Source organism: Cavia porcellus, unplaced genomic scaffold, assembly GCF_034190915.1.
Source record: "Cavia porcellus strain 051 isolate PalLab524CR breed Dunkin Hartley unplaced genomic scaffold, mCavPor4.1 scaffold_11, whole genome shotgun sequence".
NCBI lineage: Eukaryota > Metazoa > Chordata > Mammalia > Rodentia > Caviidae > Cavia > Cavia porcellus.
The window spans coordinates 58,588,112-58,605,971 of record NW_026947494.1 but is presented as its reverse complement, the minus strand read 5'-3'; the positions used below and the strand labels follow the sequence as shown (position 1 = coordinate 58,605,971).

The 17,860-nt window shown below is 36.5% G+C and overlaps 1 protein-coding gene across 10 annotated transcripts in view; it reads right to left on the bottom strand.

Annotated features, from left to right (window-relative positions):
- Positions 1–17,860, bottom strand: part of Bdp1 (B double prime 1, subunit of RNA polymerase III transcription initiation factor IIIB) — a 134,905-nt gene that overhangs the window by 35,318 nt on the left and 81,727 nt on the right. For all 10 annotated transcript variants that reach the window (XR_010050552.1, XR_010050553.1, XM_063258326.1 and 7 more), the window contains 10 exons: positions 17,493–17,712; positions 15,692–15,870; positions 14,440–14,650; positions 12,791–12,930; positions 9,631–9,835; positions 9,077–9,267; positions 7,572–7,956; positions 5,712–5,831; positions 1,347–1,383; positions 484–576 (listed from right to left, as the gene is read on the bottom strand). Coding sequence is in view for 8 of the 10 variants with exons in the window: in XM_063258326.1 (XP_063114396.1) it covers positions 484–576; positions 1,347–1,383; positions 5,712–5,831; positions 7,572–7,956; positions 9,077–9,267; positions 9,631–9,835; positions 12,791–12,930; positions 14,440–14,650; positions 15,692–15,870; positions 17,493–17,712 (1,781 nt within the window). In the remaining 2 variants the exon portion in view is untranslated. The remainder of the gene's footprint in view (positions 1–483; positions 577–1,346; positions 1,384–5,711; positions 5,832–7,571; positions 7,957–9,076; positions 9,268–9,630; positions 9,836–12,790; positions 12,931–14,439; positions 14,651–15,691; positions 15,871–17,492; positions 17,713–17,860) is intronic.

Below are 17,860 nucleotides of genomic sequence, written 5' to 3'. Positions count from 1 at the left end.
TGTGCATGTCCTCATAAGGATTGGACTTAGGACCCCTCGGCTGCCCTTAACTTGGAATATGTCTTGGTGTGTTTATTCTCACTGTGGGTTGCATTGGTGGTGGTAGACTGGAATTAACTTGCTGGGATTCCAATAACATCTCAATGGGATTACAAATACAACTTTTGGGATTGTGAGGAAAACTAGAAAGAGGGTTACAATACTTCGATGGCTAAACTCAATATTTGGGATTATAATATTTGTCACCCAACTAAACTCAATATTTAGGATTACAAAAAACAGTGATGATAATTTCAAATATAAAAGGCTTATGTGGGTTGGGAATTTAGCTCAGCGGTATAAGCACCTGCCTGACAAGTGTGAGGTTGTGAGTTCGATCTCTAGTACCAAAAAAAAATACGGCTTACAACTCAAAGTGTAGAAATGATTTTTTAACAGTTACACTCTAGGTTTCACTTTGGCAGCCTTGTCTTCCATTCTTACCATCATTCTGCTCCGTGCTCATCTCCGACTGCAGTACCAGTTCTCCCATGGTGAGTAAGGTTATGGCTGCCTCCGTGCTTCCATCACTGGGACCTTGTGAAGAAACACAGAAGCATTGAAACAGATGAAGGAGTATGAAAATGAGTTTACTTAAAACAGACTCTGAACTCAGGTGGCTTTTTTTCTAGCATTGGTTTCACCATTCTCTGTACACTGTTCCCTTACAAATGTGGTGTTTTGTTCAGCTTATATACTACCAATTAAAAAATCATCAATTCTTGGCTTTCACCTGCTAAAAACACTTATGAAATGTTTTAAAAAATACATTTAACTTGGCTCACCTTCACATCAAGTGCAATGGTTTTGTCTAAAATGTCCCCCAAAGGGTTTCTATCTTCACAGCTGGAGCTTTTGGAAGGTGAGCAAATCATTGGATGCTGTATTCCTTCATAGAGGTACCCACTGATGAGCTCATTGCTGAGTGCTGATAGGCAGTGGCCCTGGCTGGAGGAGGAGGATCTGAAAGGGTGTATTTTGTTCCCAACCGCTCTCCCTCTCCAGCTCTCCACTTTCCCTCTGCCAGACCCCTCCACCATGATGACCCTGCTTTGGAGTCAGCCCATCCTGGACTGAAGTCTCTTCCTCCATAAATCCTTCCTCCTATCAGTTACACATGTCAGATCTTTTATCCCTAGTGGGAAGGTACCTAACGTACCAAGTTTAACACAGGGATTATTTACTCAATAGCTGAATCCTTGGATCCAACACTCCAGCAAACTGATTCATGTCCAAACTAATTCACTGCTAAAGCACTGTGCTAGTGCTAACCAAGCAGTTTTAGTAGCTTCCATGTAAAAAGTTACCTGCTTCATCCTGGGTGTGTTCACCTGTGGTCATTTCCTAAAAGAGGAAAAGATAAGTAATGTGTTAAATAATTTCCCTAAACACAGTCCCTTTCTCAAAAAGTACTACATTTTACCACACTTTCTATATATTTTAGTTAGCAATAATAAAGCCTATTTAATTCATAAAATTTCAGAAACAAGCAAAGAAGTAACTTCATCTCTGCTTTTTCTTATATGCAAAGTATAATTCTAGTCATATGTACATACATTCAACTCTCGTTACTTCTCTACATTCATAATCCTTCTTACCATAGTCAAACCTGCTGCCAGTGTTTATCCAATGAAAACAAATCTAAAAAAAAAATCCAAATTTTTTTACACTACTAGGCAGCTTTAACCTGATATTTAGTAAACTGATGCAGGGTAATGATTAGAGCATGTTATATGTATGTACAAGCCTGAAAAAAATGAAACTCATTAACCTATATAACTCATTAATCTGTTTAGTATGTAATAAAACACAGGAGAGAAGACGTGAAAGAAAAAAGCCCTGGCAAAACACAAAACCTCAGATCATGGCCTTCTCCAGTGAATATTCAATTAATATTCACTGAATGCTTCATATTTGTCATCTACCATAGAAACACTGCAATTGAGCCCAGCACCTTTGTATTGAGCCATGTCCCCAGCCCCTTTTTTGAATTCTAAAATAGAGTTTTGCTAAACTGCTAAGTCGCTCAGGCTGGGCTCAAACTTTCAAACTCCCTGCATCAGCATCCCTGAGTACTAGGATTACAAACATGTGCCACGACACCTACCTTAAACTGCAATGTTTTTAAAATACAATTTTAAAATCATGGATTTCCTTATCTCCCTTTCACTTATCGTTATTTCTTTCTCCTGCCCCAATACTTGATTAGCGTTATCCCTGGTCCAATATGGCTAGTGTCCTTGAAAGGAAAAACAAAGGTGTAACACAGGGAAAACACCAAGTGGCAATAAGGATAGGTTGGGACTGTAGTGCCTTAAGGAAAGATGATAGGCAACCCCAGCAAAGCTAGAAGGCTTCTTCTCCCCCTTAGTCTCCAGAAAAAACCAGCGCTGTATCACATGTGGTTTTGTACTTGTAGACTCCAGAACTAGAAGAGCATGTATTTCTGTGGTTTTCAGATATCCAGTCTGTGGTATTTTGTTACATCTGGTAACTGATAAACTGGTAACGAAAGGAGTAAACTTATCTCTATTTAGAGATGATATAAAAATACTAAATATATAGAATACATTAAGGAATACACTGAAAAACTCTTAGAAGTAATGAGTCAGCAAAATTGCAGGATCCAAAACTAACACACGAGAATCAGTTATATTTCTATACACTTCCAAGAAGGAATTCAAAAATGAAACTAAGAAAACAACCGATGCCAGGTCTGGCACACATGTCTGTAATCCCCGAACTGAGGTCCTGAGGCAGGAAGATCACAAGTTTGAACCCAGCCTGGGCAACTAAATAACTTAGCAAGAACTCGTCTCAAAATTTAAAAAATTTTTAACACAGGTTAGCGGTGTGAGTGAAAAGGCCCTGGGTTCAATTCCCAGTACTAAAGGGAGGTGGTAAGAATGAGTCCATTTGTGACTTGCAGAAATCTATAATCCCAGATGAAAGATGCCAGATGCCTTCACGTTAATGAAAGTTGTGATGGCTTCATTCCAATGCAGTGGTACTAACAGAGAAGTCTTATAGGAATCACAAACCAGAGACTTTTGATTATAAGTCTCAACACTGATAGGAGGTTGCAGTACCCTCCAAAACCAATCTACAGAGGCAATACAATCATAATTAGAATTCCTGCTGATTTCTTTGGAGACACTGACAAACTGACTTTAAAATTCGTACCAAATTAAAAATTACCTACTTAGCCAAAATAATCTGGCCAAAAAGAAAGGAGAAATCAAATTTCCCAACCCTAAAACTTAGCAATACAACAATAACCAATACATCATCACCAGTAAAAAGGCAGACATATAGATCAATGAAACAAAACAACTCAGAAATCAATTCATACATCCATAGTCAACTGACTTTTAAAGAGTGCCAATGCCATTTATAAAATCTTTTCAAATAAAGTTTACCATAGCATGGTCTGGAATCCCAGTACTAAGGCTGAGACAAAGAGAATCAAAAGTTTGAATCTTGCCAGGGCAACTAGAAAAACCCTGTTTCAAAAAATAAAGGGGCTACAGCTATAGATCAGTGTAAAGGCCTTGGGTTCAGTCCCAATATCACCAATATGAAATTGGAGAAAGAGGTTATGCGACATAGAAAAAATTAACTCCATCCAGGAGTGATAGTGCCCACTTGTATTCCCAGCATTCAAGAAGCTTAGTCAGGAGGACCACTATGAATTCAAGACCCTGGGCTAGTGAGTTTAAGGCCAACCTGAACTACAGCGAGACCCTGTCTAAAAAAAAACAATACCTGACAAGTGTGAGGTCCTAAGTTCAATTCCCAGTACCCCAAACAAACAAACAAAAATGAAAGCCTCAAGTAGATCAAAGAGAAAAAATACAAACCTCTTAAAGAAAAACTTTAGAATCCTGGATATAGCAAAGAAGTTTTAGATAATACTAAAAAAAAAAAAAAACACTTGGATGGCACATGCATGTAATTCCATATAAGAGGCTGAGGCAGAGGATTACCCTGAGTTTGAGGACAGCCTGGGCTACATAGTAAGTTCAGGGGCAGCCTAAAGTTAATAGCAAGACCATCTCCAAAAAAAAAAAAAAAAGGCAACTGAAGAAAAACTGAGTAAAGTTGACCATTATCAAAATTAACAATGTTTGTGATTTAAAGGAAACCAACAAAAAGATAACCCAAAGAATGGAAGAAAATACAGTATCTGTACTTGATAAGGGATTTGTATCTAGACAATATAAAGAATTCTTACAACTTAATAAAGAGACAAAATGGCCCAAATAAATAATAAGCAAACATCTGAATGAACATTTCTCCAAAAATCATGCCCAATAAGCACACGAAAGAATACAACATCATTAATCATCAAGGAAACGTAAATCAAAACCATAATGAGACATGCCTTCATCCCAAATTGAACAGATAGCTAGAGCCAAAATATCACATAAAAAGTACTGGCAAACATGGAGATATAAGAACCTTCGCACACTGCTGAGATTGTAAAATGGTTGAGCTGGTCTAGAAAACAGTTTGGCAGTTTCTAAAACAACTAACCTTGCCACATAACCTAGCGATTACACTCTTAGGAATGTATCCAAGAGTACTGAAAACTTGTACTCTCTCAAAGGGTTGCACATCAGTATTTATAACAGACCAAAATAGAAAACAACCCAAATGTCCATGAGTAGATGACTGAATAGAATGTAGCAAATAATTTGGCTCCAAAAGTAATAAAATACTGAAACACGCTAAATATCAATAAACACTGAAGACATTAATAAGTCAGACACAAAATACTGTATTTTATTACTCCATTTCAATGAAATGTCCAACATAAGCAAATCTAGACAAAAGTAGGTAACTGCTTCCCTTGGCCTGGGGAAATCTCAAAGCGGAACATGGAGCGACTGAAAATGTTTGTGGAGTTTCGCTCTTTCTTTTGCAGTATTGGGAAATGAACTAAGCCACATTCCCAGGCCTTTTCCTGTATGTCTTTAACTTTGAAGAGACAGTCTTGGTAAACTGCCCAGAATAGACTCAAATTTGTCATTTTCATGCTTCAGCCTTCTAAGCAGCTGGTGCTAAGGTGCACCACCATGTTAGGAATTTTTGAGACAGTGCTCCAAACTTAACTAGTAATGCTTGAAAAACTCTACATATACTAAAAAATCTTCATCTTCGGGGCTGGGGATTTAGCTCAGTGGCATAAGCTCCTGCCTTGCAAGCAGGCAGTCGTGAGTTCGGTCCCTGGTACCGATAAAAATGAAAAAGACAAAAAAAAAAAAAAAAAAAAAAAAAAAAATCTTCATCTTCACACTTTAAATGCATAAATTATATTGTGTCTAAATTGTACTTCAATAGAGGTGTTTGTAAAAACTTATGATTCTGTCTTCATATCAAATATGAAAGAGCATCAAACAATGAAACTAAATATATTTTAAGTCATATTCATCATATAATTCTGGTGTAAAAGTCTATGGGGATGGTAAAAACTCTAAGCACACACACACCACACACACACACACACACACACACACCCCCAATGCTTTCAAGTCAAACTAAAATGTACCATTTGTGTATTCATAGGAACATATCCCACATAAGAGGAATTAGTTAAAAACTGTCAACTAAAAGCATCAAAATAACCCTGGAGTCTTTTAAAAGAATAAAAAATTACAATGGATACTCACAAATGGCATATTCAAGTTACATTCTTGCTCTAGTTTCTGAATAGTCACATCTGCATTTGAGAGCTGATGTTCAACAACAGTTACACATCCGACATCTGCAACATTCACCGTTATTTCAAGCTGTCAAAATAAAATTTTATCGTTTCCTTTTTGCAATTCTACAAATAGTAAAACAAAACCTCATTTTCCACATTCAGTATAATGAGATGTTAAATGTGAGAAATAATCCGCATTTGTGCAAAATCAGAGCACTGAAATACAGCACTTCCAGTTATAGCACATTAGCAAAAGTAAAACATTTAGTTTTTAAGAGGTCTGCACCTATTACAATCACTAATCCAACTTTCTAAGGTTAATTTTCTCTGGGCCTGGCATTTCATTTCTCATTTTCCTCATTTTGTCCCCATTTTGCTCTAATTTACTTCTTCCTTCTGTTGTCATTTACAAAGTGCTCCCTACAAAGAAGAAGAATATGGATATAAGGACACAAAGTCAAGTAAGACCTGCTTGGATCCTGGCCTCCATGAAATTACAATATAAAAGAAATACACATACTAGCCAAACTATCCACTGTACTAAATGGTGTAACAAGATGAGTTAAAGTACCCAAAAAGATTTCATCACAATTGAGCATGACGGCACATACCTGGAATACTAGCACTGTAGTAAGGCTGAGCAAGGAAGATCAGAAGTTCAAGGCCAGCATGGGCAATTTGGTGAGAGCTTGTCTCAAAACAAAAGTAAAAACGAGGGCTGAGGAAGGCCCTAGGTTAAATTCCCAGTACTGGGCGGGGGAATTGTCCTATCACCCCACTGCCAAAAAAAAAAAAAAAAGTTTTTTTTCTTTTTTGAGACAAGGTCTTTCTATGTAGTTCTAACTGGTCTTGAACTCACTGTGGAGCCCAGGCTGACACTGAACTTGCAGTGCTGAGACTAAAGGTATGCTCTGCCATGCCTGATTATACATGTTTCCTGATACCCACGGAAACACATTCACTCATACTCTTCATTTGACAGCCCTACAAGTCAAAAGACCCTATATTCAAGGAACTAAAAATATACTGACTTAAGTCTTAAAATATACACAATAAAGTATAGCTCTTATTCCTTTATTAACAGAAAGATGAGTTTAAAAAAAAAGGTTGCCCAATTCAGTAAAAACTATGAGTAGTAAATCAAGTCTGAAAAGATTATAAATCTAAAGATTATTATTATTATAAGAGCTGGGGATATAGCTCACTGACAAAGTACTTGCCTAGTATGTGCAAAGTCCTGGATAAACGCTCGCACCTTAAAAAAAAAAATACGCTATTATAGAAAAACTTTAGGTGTTTTGTGTTTCCTCAGATTTGAAAATGTTTGCAAATGTCTAATAGGCCCCCAGGTATTGTGGCAGATGCCTATAATGACTGCATTTAGGAGACGAAGCAGGAGTATATTGTAAGTTTGAGTCTAAATTGGGCAACTTAGCAAATTAGGGATACGCTGTCTAAAATCCAAAAAGAGGTGGAGATGTAGCCCATTGTGAAGGCCCTAGGTTCAATCCCCAATATTGAGAGGAAAGAATGAAAGGAGTAGATTAAGTATCTTCCAGATGAAGTGTTAGCCTATTTCTGTCATTATTTTTATTTTGATGCTCTTGATGAACCTGGGCTATAAGTACTGGCTAATACTAATCACAGACCTATTTATGCTCATTCTTAAGTGAAGCCCCAGACAATTTAAGGTTTGTAGCGATCACTAGAGAATGAACTCTTCAAATTCTAATAATCACAAAGAGAAAAAATGATGGTCCACTTTAAAAAAGGAAGAAAAAACCAAGCACAAGAAAGTGCCAAGTATTTAACGAAAACCAACTACCTCTTCCATTGTTTCCTCAACCTGAGCAGAAACAGGTTCAGGGGATCTGAGACCAAGAGGGACAAACACTGGTGCTTTGTTTACTTCCTCTGGGGCAAGATGGCAGTTCTCTTCTTCATAGTCAGATTCAAAATCCTGAGCATCGTCATCATCCTCTTCCTGGGAAGCCCGAAGAGTCACTAGCATGGCCTTGGGAGCCCGCGGCTCCTTCCTGGAGGTCTTAACACGTGCTCGCTTGGTTCCACGCCCTTTGGTGACACTGGCTTTGACTTTCCTCTGCATTTTCCTTTCTCCATGATCTACCTCACTCCGAGAAGCAGAGTTCACTGATCTTCCATCTAGAGCAGTTCTAGAGTAATTTGATTCTTTCAACAGTTGTGGACTGCTGGATATTTAATCAAAATAACAATATAGTTACATATGCACCATGAGAATTTTAACAAAAATCAAACTATTACAGTGAAATCTTAGTTTCAGTCATTAAAATGAATACTCTTACCACCCATTCTTTTAAAAAAACATAGGTTGTGAAAATACGGAAGGAATTATGCTTAGTGCTTAAGTTTGTCACTCAGAATTAATTCTTAATTTTCTACAGAGTTTTCAGAGTACATTTTTAATTCTGGGCTGTTTTCTCCCATAATATGGTAGAGATAAGATAAATGCAAAACTGGAAATTATGGGGCTGGGGGTTTAGCTCAGCGGCATAAGCACCTGCCTTGTAAGCAGGCAGTCGTGAGTTCGATCCCTGGTACCGATAAAAAGGAAAAAGACAAAAAAAAAAAAAAAAAAACCTGGAAATTATTAGAAGAAAAAGGGATTGGGTAAAAAGAAAAAGGGAAAAACAGGGGCTGCAGATTTAGGTTAGCGGGATAAGTGCCTTCCTGGCAAGTGCAAGGTTGTGAGTTCGATCCTCAGTACCACCAAAAAAAAAAAAAGACAAAGGGAGAAATAGAAAATTAGATCAATGCTGGTGGGTTGTTTTACCTTTGTTGTTTTGTGGTGCTAACAATCAAACCGAGGCTTTATACATATTAAGCAAACACCCCCAGGCCACAATGGTTTTTAGAGCTCGGATTCCTTCCCACTTTCTTTGAAAAGTATGGATGCCGGGCATCGTTTGTGTTTGTAATCCCATTCAAACTAGCACTCTACATAGGTAATGCATACTAATCTTTGGTCAGGTTGTTGCTCACTTCTAATAGACTCAACACCCAGAAATTTTCTACCTGGAAAAGAAAAATCTTACAAAGAAGACAAGGAAAAGAGTAAACTGCTGCAAATAAACAGAAAAATTAAAAAAGAAACACGTTAAAAATCTCCACTTATATTCACAAATCATCTTTTTGATCAGCATGTTAGGTAGGACATGAAAATAAATGATTTTTAAGTGCCTGCCTGGCAACTGTGAGGTCATGAGCTCATTCTCCGGTACAAAAAAAAAAAAAAAAAAGAATCAGTGGTTTTTATTTCCTATTCTTGGTATTTGGCAAATAAAATGTTACCTTGTTAGTTTATTGAAATATTGTTCTTCAACGATTGAAGACACAGAGTTATCTTGTATAGTTTCCTCTCTAATACTTTCTGATGGTCCAGCAACTTCTAATTGAGCATCTTTTTCGGCCAAAATGGACTCTTCTGAACCTTTATAATCTTTTGCTGAAACTTCTGCAGATGTCACAATTTCAGCTTCTTCCTTAAATATAAAATGAAACAGCTAATGTTACCATAAAAATAATCTCTGTGATAATGTGGTTTAGCAGTTTGGCCTAAATCTCGTGTGTTTTCATATATATGTAAGTGATGATTCTCAGTCATGAGAATCAGGCTGAGACTGTAGCCCAGCAGCACAGCATTTATTCTGCATTTCAGATGTCCTGGGTTCAATCTCCAGAATAACAAAAAAAAGGACTAAATTTTCCATGAAAAGTTATAATATTTTCCTATATTTTAGTAATGTCCCATATGTAAAATACTTATTTTAGTAATTTTTTTTTTATTCTCTTTATGATCCTAACAAAACAGAGCTCTCTAACCATAAAAACATTTCCAAACTTACTTTTAGATGGAGCTGGGTGTCAGGATTTCCTGGGTGCACTGAATTATTTTCTGGTTTACTTGTTACACTCTGATCTGCTGGGCCTTTGTCTATACCTGCTTCTTCTACTTTTCTACTGCGGGCTCTTCCCAAATCGGGCTTAGGCTTTTGGAATTTCCTTCTTATCAAGTATGCTGGACTAGAAACACATGGCTGATTTTCATGCCTAAAATGAAGAACAAATCATGTTGAAGAACAATATAAGAATTCTTTGTAGATGTAATAGCTATAAAATCAAACTTTAATAAAATTTTGTTTTACATACAAATCAATTCTAAGTTCAAAGGACTACATCTATATAAATTCAGGATAAAGCCAAACATGTACAATGACACCTTGCACTGCTGACATGAATAGAAGAATATAAAAGCTTCCATTTTCTGGAAAGTCCAGGGAATAATTTTATAATAACATTAATCTTCTTTCTTTACTTTCATTCATTTATCCTGATGTGTGGTTTCATGTTACTTTTAAGTAATTTTCACTGAAAAACTGAATGCCAGTAGCTGAAAATGGATTTCATAATGGCACTTTAAAGAAATACCTTTAACTAGACTCCACAGCACAAGGCAAAGTACCATGGTCATAACCACTTCATCTTTCTGCTAAAGAGTGGCCTGAGGATAAAAAGTATATCTTATCAAAAGCCTGAAAGCTCACCAGAATGGTCAGGCCCTGGGTTACAACAACAACAAAACACTTCACAGAAAAATTTGTTTTATAACTGATCTATATCTGCCAAATCAGATAAAGACAAGGCTTTAACAAGGTTCCCAAAGTAACCCAAATAGCCATCTTAGGGTTTCCTGCAAATTCAGTATTCTAATAGCTGGCAAAGATCTGAATGAGGAAGTTTAAATAACACAAAGCTGGGTATTTGAGTTCTCTGTAAGACCTACATTAAGAATTAATCCTAATAAGATTTCTAACTAAACATCTAGAAAAGAAAGCAATTAGCACATTTGCAATGTACCAACCAACTAAGCTCAACTAGTATGAAGCACCAACGCAGCACACGCCAAGTTCCAACACAATTATGACACTGGCTAATACATTCCAATGCAAGCTAATGTACTGGCAAAACAAGTTATACTCAATTGAAGTACGAGTCAAGTGCAAGTCCACAAAGATATTTAAGAATAAAACATATACTTAGGTCCAGTGTCAAAGAGAGAAAACAAATTTTGGATATAAGGTTAAACTAATTTTAAAACTAGACCAAGACAGTTCTCAATCACAGCAAAGCTAACAGAATAAACTTGAAGATCTAGAAAAAGTGAAACGGTAGAAATTTAATTGCTGTACAGGAAATTTAATAGAATTCTCTTTAAAAAAATCTCTCATTAAAAAACACATAGGCTGAGCATATAACAATCTGAAACATGAATAGCTTCATTCAGGAAATACTGCTCATATACCATGACAATTTGCTACTTGAAAGTCACAAATCTCCTAGACTGAGTCATTTAAACCCTCCAGGACAACTGTAGGAGAGAGCAAAAGAAGAGACTGACTCCAGAGAAAAAAAGACCAGCTACCTCCCAAGGACCCTCAAAGGTCTCCCCTCTGTGTCCTGGGCCTCTAGCTCACACACGCTCCCACCCCTCCTCTCTCTCTCCAGCCACTGGCATCTGCATGTGTGTGGCTCCTCACGGGTCCAGGGCTTCCGGAGCTTCATGAGCTTCCCAGGGACTCCGTTCCCTCCCTGAAGTGTCCCCAGGACTTATCTTCACTTCTCTTCACTTTTCCCTCCAATGGTGCTGCCTCCCCATCACGTTATTTTTCTCTGATTCATTAGTTACTTACTCAGTTTATTTTTCTCAATTATAATGTATTCCCTCAATTCAAATATAGCATTCACAATGGCACGAATTTTTGATTTTGAGCCCTATGTTACTAGCACCTAGAACAAGGCCTGCCACACAGGGAACACAAATGTTTATGAAATGAATGAATGAATGTATAAGGTTCTTTTTCAGTAGCATTACAGAATTACTCAATTATATAATTACAGGATTACATTATACTCAGAAAATAAATCCACACTTAGTAATTAGGAGTAACCAGTCAAGCGTGGTGTCACACAACTGTAATCCCAGCCCAAATGAGGCCTGAGTTAAGCAGATCACAAGGTCTAGTCAGCCTGTGCAACGTAAGCAAGATCCTATCTCAACATAAAATAAAAAGGGCTAGGGACTAGTTCAGTGGTAGAATACCCATGGGTTCGACCTCTGGTATTGCAAAAAGAAAAACAGAAAGTATCCTACAAAGATAGTATAGTAAATCAGATGGATCAATAAACCTATCCAAAAAGAGCCCAGCATGGTGGCACATGCCTGTAATCCCAGCACTTAGGAGGCTGAGAAAAGAAGATTGCCACAGGTTTGGGACCATCCTGAATGGAGATCAAGGCCAGACTGAACTACATGGTGAGATAGTGTTTCAAAGAAAAAAAAGAACCCTAAGAGGCTGAGACCGGAAGATTACAATTTAATTCCAAGCCTGGGCAAACCTGTACCTTTGAGATATTCTGTTTCAAATAAGAAATTAACAACGGGGTTGGGGGTACAAGCACAGTGCCACGCTTCAAGGTTCAATCCCTAGTACAACAGAAAAATGGAGAAAGAAAGAGGAGGGAAATGAGGAGACAAGACAGACAGAATAAGAATGAATAAACCAGGCATGCAATTTTTATTGTAACTGAAGTAGATTTAAAATTAGTCCTGGTTGGGCCGGGGCTTTAGCTCGGTAGCGTAAATGCCTGCCTGGCAAGTGTAAGGCTATAAGTTTGATCCCCAGTACCCCGCCAATAAAAATTAGCCCTGGTGGCCACACTTGTAACCCCAGTAAGGGGAAGGCTGAGACAAGAGAACCACTGAGAGACTGAGGCTAGCCTGAGCTACATAGTGAGTTCAAGGCCAACTTGAACTACAAGATACTGTCACACACACACACACACACACACACACACACACACACACACATCCTAAAATAACTCACAAGTAACTAATCATTATCCTTTCACAAAACTTTTAAGATGTAAAGGTTTTATAAAATCAATTATGCAAAAATCTGTATTTTTTTAAACGTTTTGTAATTTTCTCATGAAAAGAAAACTCACCTCATCTTTTCACCTGAGATTTTTTTTTTGTTAACATGTAGGCTTTCTGCAAGGACCTCATGACTCTGATTTTCATCCATACTGCATTGTGAAACTTTGGAGGATACAATTTCAATTTCAGTTTCAATTTGAGAATTTGACTGAAAAAGACAAAAATTACATTAGCATTTTTTAAAAATAGCAAAACATCTTCCTAAAATATTCCAATCATTAAAAAGTTTTCTGGTGCTGAAGGCTGAATCTAGGGCAGGGCTTACACATGCTAGGCATGTGTTCTACCACTAAGGAATATTCCCAGCCCAGGTAGTTTTTTAAAATTAAAATTCAGCAGGCAAGGTGGGAGACACCTGTAATCACAGCACATGGGAAAATGATCACCATGAGTTCAAGCCCAGATGGAATACACAGTAAGATCATGTTTCAAAACAAAAAAGCAAAATTAATAATAAATTAAGATTCAAACAAGTGCTAAGAGCAGTGGTACAGCCTATAATCACAACTCCCTGAGGCTGAGACAAGAGGATCATCAGTTCAAAGTTACTCTGGACAACTTGCAAGATCTTGCTTAAAATGAAAAATAAAAAGAGGTAAAAACATAGCCGGTGAGAAAACCTTGGGTTCAATTCCTATACCACCACCAAAAAAATTTAAAAATAGAAAGACCTCACCTAGGAAAGTCAAACTAGGACTTCAGACAGAGTTGCAATGATTATCACAATTATAAAACCCAAAATTTTAAATGTCTGTGCTAAGGGTACAAAAATTGTCTAATTAGACATAAACACAAGGTCTTGGATTCAATTCCCAAAACCAACAAAATAGAAATAAAACAGAATGAATGGATCAATGAATCAATGAATGAAACAAAGAAAGAAAAATACTGAGTGTGGTAGCACACCCATATAATCTTAGCACTGAGGAAGCTAAGGCAAAAGGAACTGCAGGTTCAAAGCCAGCCTGGGCTATAAAGTCAGTTTAAGGCCAGCCTGAACTATATATCAAGAATCTCTAAAACAAAACGTAGAACCTGCATTCAATCCCCTCCACCACAAAACAAAAAAGATGCAAAGGATTTTTAGTGGGTTTTAAAGAGTTCTGAGGGTGGTGAGATTTCGGTCATTTACTATATTATTTGGTACTGATTAAATGTTTCATAACAAATGATGTCACTAGGAGAAAACAAAATCACTTTTCACTAAAAAAAAGAAAATTTTTATAAAATCAATTATGCAAAAATCTATTTTTTTAAAAATGTTTTGTAATTTTCTCATGAAAAGAAAACTCACCTCATCTTTCACTTTCACAAATGAATCCCTTTTTCCTTTCGCCCTCAAGTTCCTTTTTCCCTTCACTTTTTTTCTCCCTGTTCCTATTACCATCCTGTGATCTTCAACAAATGTAGCTACTTTTTACTTACTATAAGGTAGAAAAAAATACAAAGCTAACATGTATCTCAGTGGTAGGACCCTCACCCAACATGCTCAAGGACTTAGGTTCAATCCCCAGCACAAAAGATAGTCAGTCTGAAACATTTTAGATAAACTATGTATTCACTGAGGAAAATAAATGTCACATTATGCTATTCTAAATCAAGTTTAAACCATCACCTGATATTTTATTATGCATTAAAGTTTAGTTACACAACTCACCACTGCCACCAATTTCTTGTCAGTTTCATGTTTTTGTAGCACTGTCATTTCATCTTTAATCATTCCTTTGGCTTCACCTTTTTCTACTACTTGCCTATGTCGAGCATGTCTTACATTTGGCCTGGGCCTCTGTAGTCGGGCCCTTGTTGTGAGAACCACTTGAGTAACATTTTCCTTCATGTCTTGTTGGAAAGTGTTTATCTCTTGAACCCTAGAAAAGAAGACAGGAAGAAAGAGAGGGAGTTTATTACAGCTGTGTTTAGATGTCCCCCCAAAGCCTCTGTGGTCCAGGTAGGGCTTTTGCAGAGATGGCTAGATCTAGAGCATATGACACTGGAACTGATTCATGGTACAATGCTAGGACCAATGGTACTAGGATTAAGGGAGTGAGTGCTACCTGCCCTAAGGAGCTTGGATAATACATAACGGATATGAAAAGCTATGGAGGTTCCTTGCTTGCTTTGCTACCTTCTTCTCATCATAAACTATTTCTCCTCTGCAATGCCTGGTGCCAGGTCACCTGCCTTGCACGCAAGCCAATTATGAACTGAAACTTCTGCAAACTTTAAGCTAAATAAAACTTTGCCTGTTTAACTTTGACTGTCAGGTATTTTGTCTCAGCAATGAGAAAAGTAACTAAGACAGAGCTTGACTGTAAAATATTGACAACACTACAAAATTATATAACTTGAATCTTCTCTTACTATGAAAATTTTGTTTTACTATTCAAGGAAATAACTTTTTCATTACAAAAACAGTATATGAAATAAGTCATTTCATTTCTAAAAATGTAATAAACTTTTACAGTGTTATCTAGAATAGCAAAATTTATAAATTAATGGTTACCAGAAAACAGTAATGAAGGCTAACATTTAGTGGCAACAAGAGTTTCAGTTTGTGAAAATAAAAGTTTTAGAGATGGACAATAGTGAAGACTACACAATATGAATACACTTAATGCCACCAAGCAGTACATGTAAAAATGGTTAAAATGATCAATTTTATGCTCTGTAAATTTTACAAATTTTCTAAAGAATGTATGTAATATATATTTTTTTAAGTTAACTGGTTTGTACAGAATCTTAAACAAATTCCATCTGATTTTCTATTTCATGTGATCTGCCATATGTATGAAAATAAACCAAGAATTCTTGATATTCATTTAAAAGACACTAACACAGTTTAATAAAAATAAATATCTAAAAGAAATGTCTTTCTTATTTCAGATTTTCAACGAAGTATCACTGTTTACCCCATGAGGACAGGTGAGTCATTTTCCTGGGTGTGTGTTGCCTGAGAATCCTCTCTGAGTTCACAAGTGTGTGAAGGTGCTGGGTTCTTCTCAGGATGTGTACACTGGAAGAGCACAGCTTCCTCCTTCTGGGAACCTGGTTTATCTTTTTCTCTTGATGCCTTTAGAAAAGTCACATCCTAAAAAGCAGAAAAAGCAAAAATTCCATCCAGAGTTGGTTAAAGTATAGGCAAATTAAAACTCTCATATACTATTAGAATAAATTGATTTAGTCATTGTAGGCAGCAACAAACAAAATTTTAAATTCCAGGAATTCCACTTCTAGAAATTAGCATCTAATATAACGCCTAAAGTACATACACAAAGATATTTATTATAGCAACCCCATTCTACCACCAAAGCTGAGGACATAGCTAACTGGACAATGTTTGCCTAGATAACAAACAAAAGGAAAAAAAACCCCTATAACGACTAAATAAATAACTTCTCCCAAAAAAGGTAAATGGTTTATTATTGATACCTTGGAAATATGACTAATCTATTAGTAAGAGATTAAACAAACTTCTAATTTCTTTAAAATGCCAAATAAAAAGATAAATTCTTTGCACTGATTCAAAGAAGGTAAAATGTTGTGTTAAGTGGAAAAATCAAAAGGCAAGGTCTCGTGACATTTTTGCAAAACAATAAAAACACCTCACATTTTATTAATTTTACATCTAGTAATTATACCGACATGCTTAGGTGCATATTTTCATTTGCAATGGAATTAACCAGGGATGAAAGGATGCATGGGATATTATAAAAAAAAAAAAACAATGGCAGCTCAGTGACAGAGCACTTGCCTAGCATGTGCAAGACCGTATATTCAATCCTCAACACAGAAAATATGAGCTATTATTTTTAGTATATATAAATATTTTTCCAAATTAAAAATTTCATAAACAAAAAAAGTAACAAAATGTAAGCCAAAGAGAAAAAGTATACATATTAATGTATAGTAAAGAACTAAATTCTTAGATGCCACAAATTAATTAATTCTTGTTGTTTTTCTTGATTTGTTAAGATAGAGTTGTACTAATTTCTCAAAGACTGCCTTAAACTCTTATTCTTGTCATACCAGAGTCTCCCAAATGCTGGGATTATAGATATATGCATAACACCAGGTAAGAATTTTAATTCTAAAATGTACTTTATGTGTGTAAATATTCAATTTATGAGTGCTGATATTTCATTTCAAAGTTTTTGATCCTATCAAAAATCTTAATCTGTTATGAGCTAAATTAAAAATGTAAATAAAAGCTGAGTGTGGTGGCACACGTTTGTAATAACAGCACTTGAGAGGCTAAAGCAGGAGAACCTCTGTGAGTTCACAGTCAGCCTGGGTGATATAGTGAGCTCCAGGCCAACTGGAACTACACAGAGAGGCCCTGGCACAAAAACACAAAACAAAAAGTAAACGAAACATCTAATTTAATTTCTATCAAGCTTTTAACTGCTCATCTTCTCAGCAAGGTAAGATAAACACGGACTATTGTTCCCATTTTCTCTCTACAGAGACTACTATATTATCTGGCTAAGGAAGTAAAAGCTGAGCCTCTGGCAGAATCTTGCCTTCCTTGATGCCTCCCCACATCACACCTACTCATCATCAGACACTGCAGCCTCTGGCATAGACTATGTGCAGCAACAAGGCACTCATGCAGGAGAACAGCATCACAGGAACAGAAACTATACCAAGACCCTCAGAAAGTTTAATAACCATAGTAACTAATGCCCCCAAGCCCACATCTTCACCACTCACAGGTTGCAAAGGGAGAGGATTAGCTTGTTCACTGTCCTGATGAATCACAATGGTCTCCATTTGATTTGTTTCCAACTTCTCAGGCACATATTTCCCTGCTTCTATAGTCTCTTTCCTTGAAGATGCTCTTGCTAAGTTTGGCTTTGGTCTTTTGAATCGACTTCTCACAAAAGGTACTGGTTTCACTTCAAGTGGCTTATGTTCTTGAGGAAGAGATTTGCTTTTGGAACAAGGATTATCAAACTTTTAGAATGAACTGAAGGAGCAATAGGAATGGAGTCTTAGGATAATCTTAAAGATTGTCAGTAAATATTTAAGCCTAATTTTTTTTTTTTTTTTTTTTTTTTTGGGAGACAAGGTATCATTGT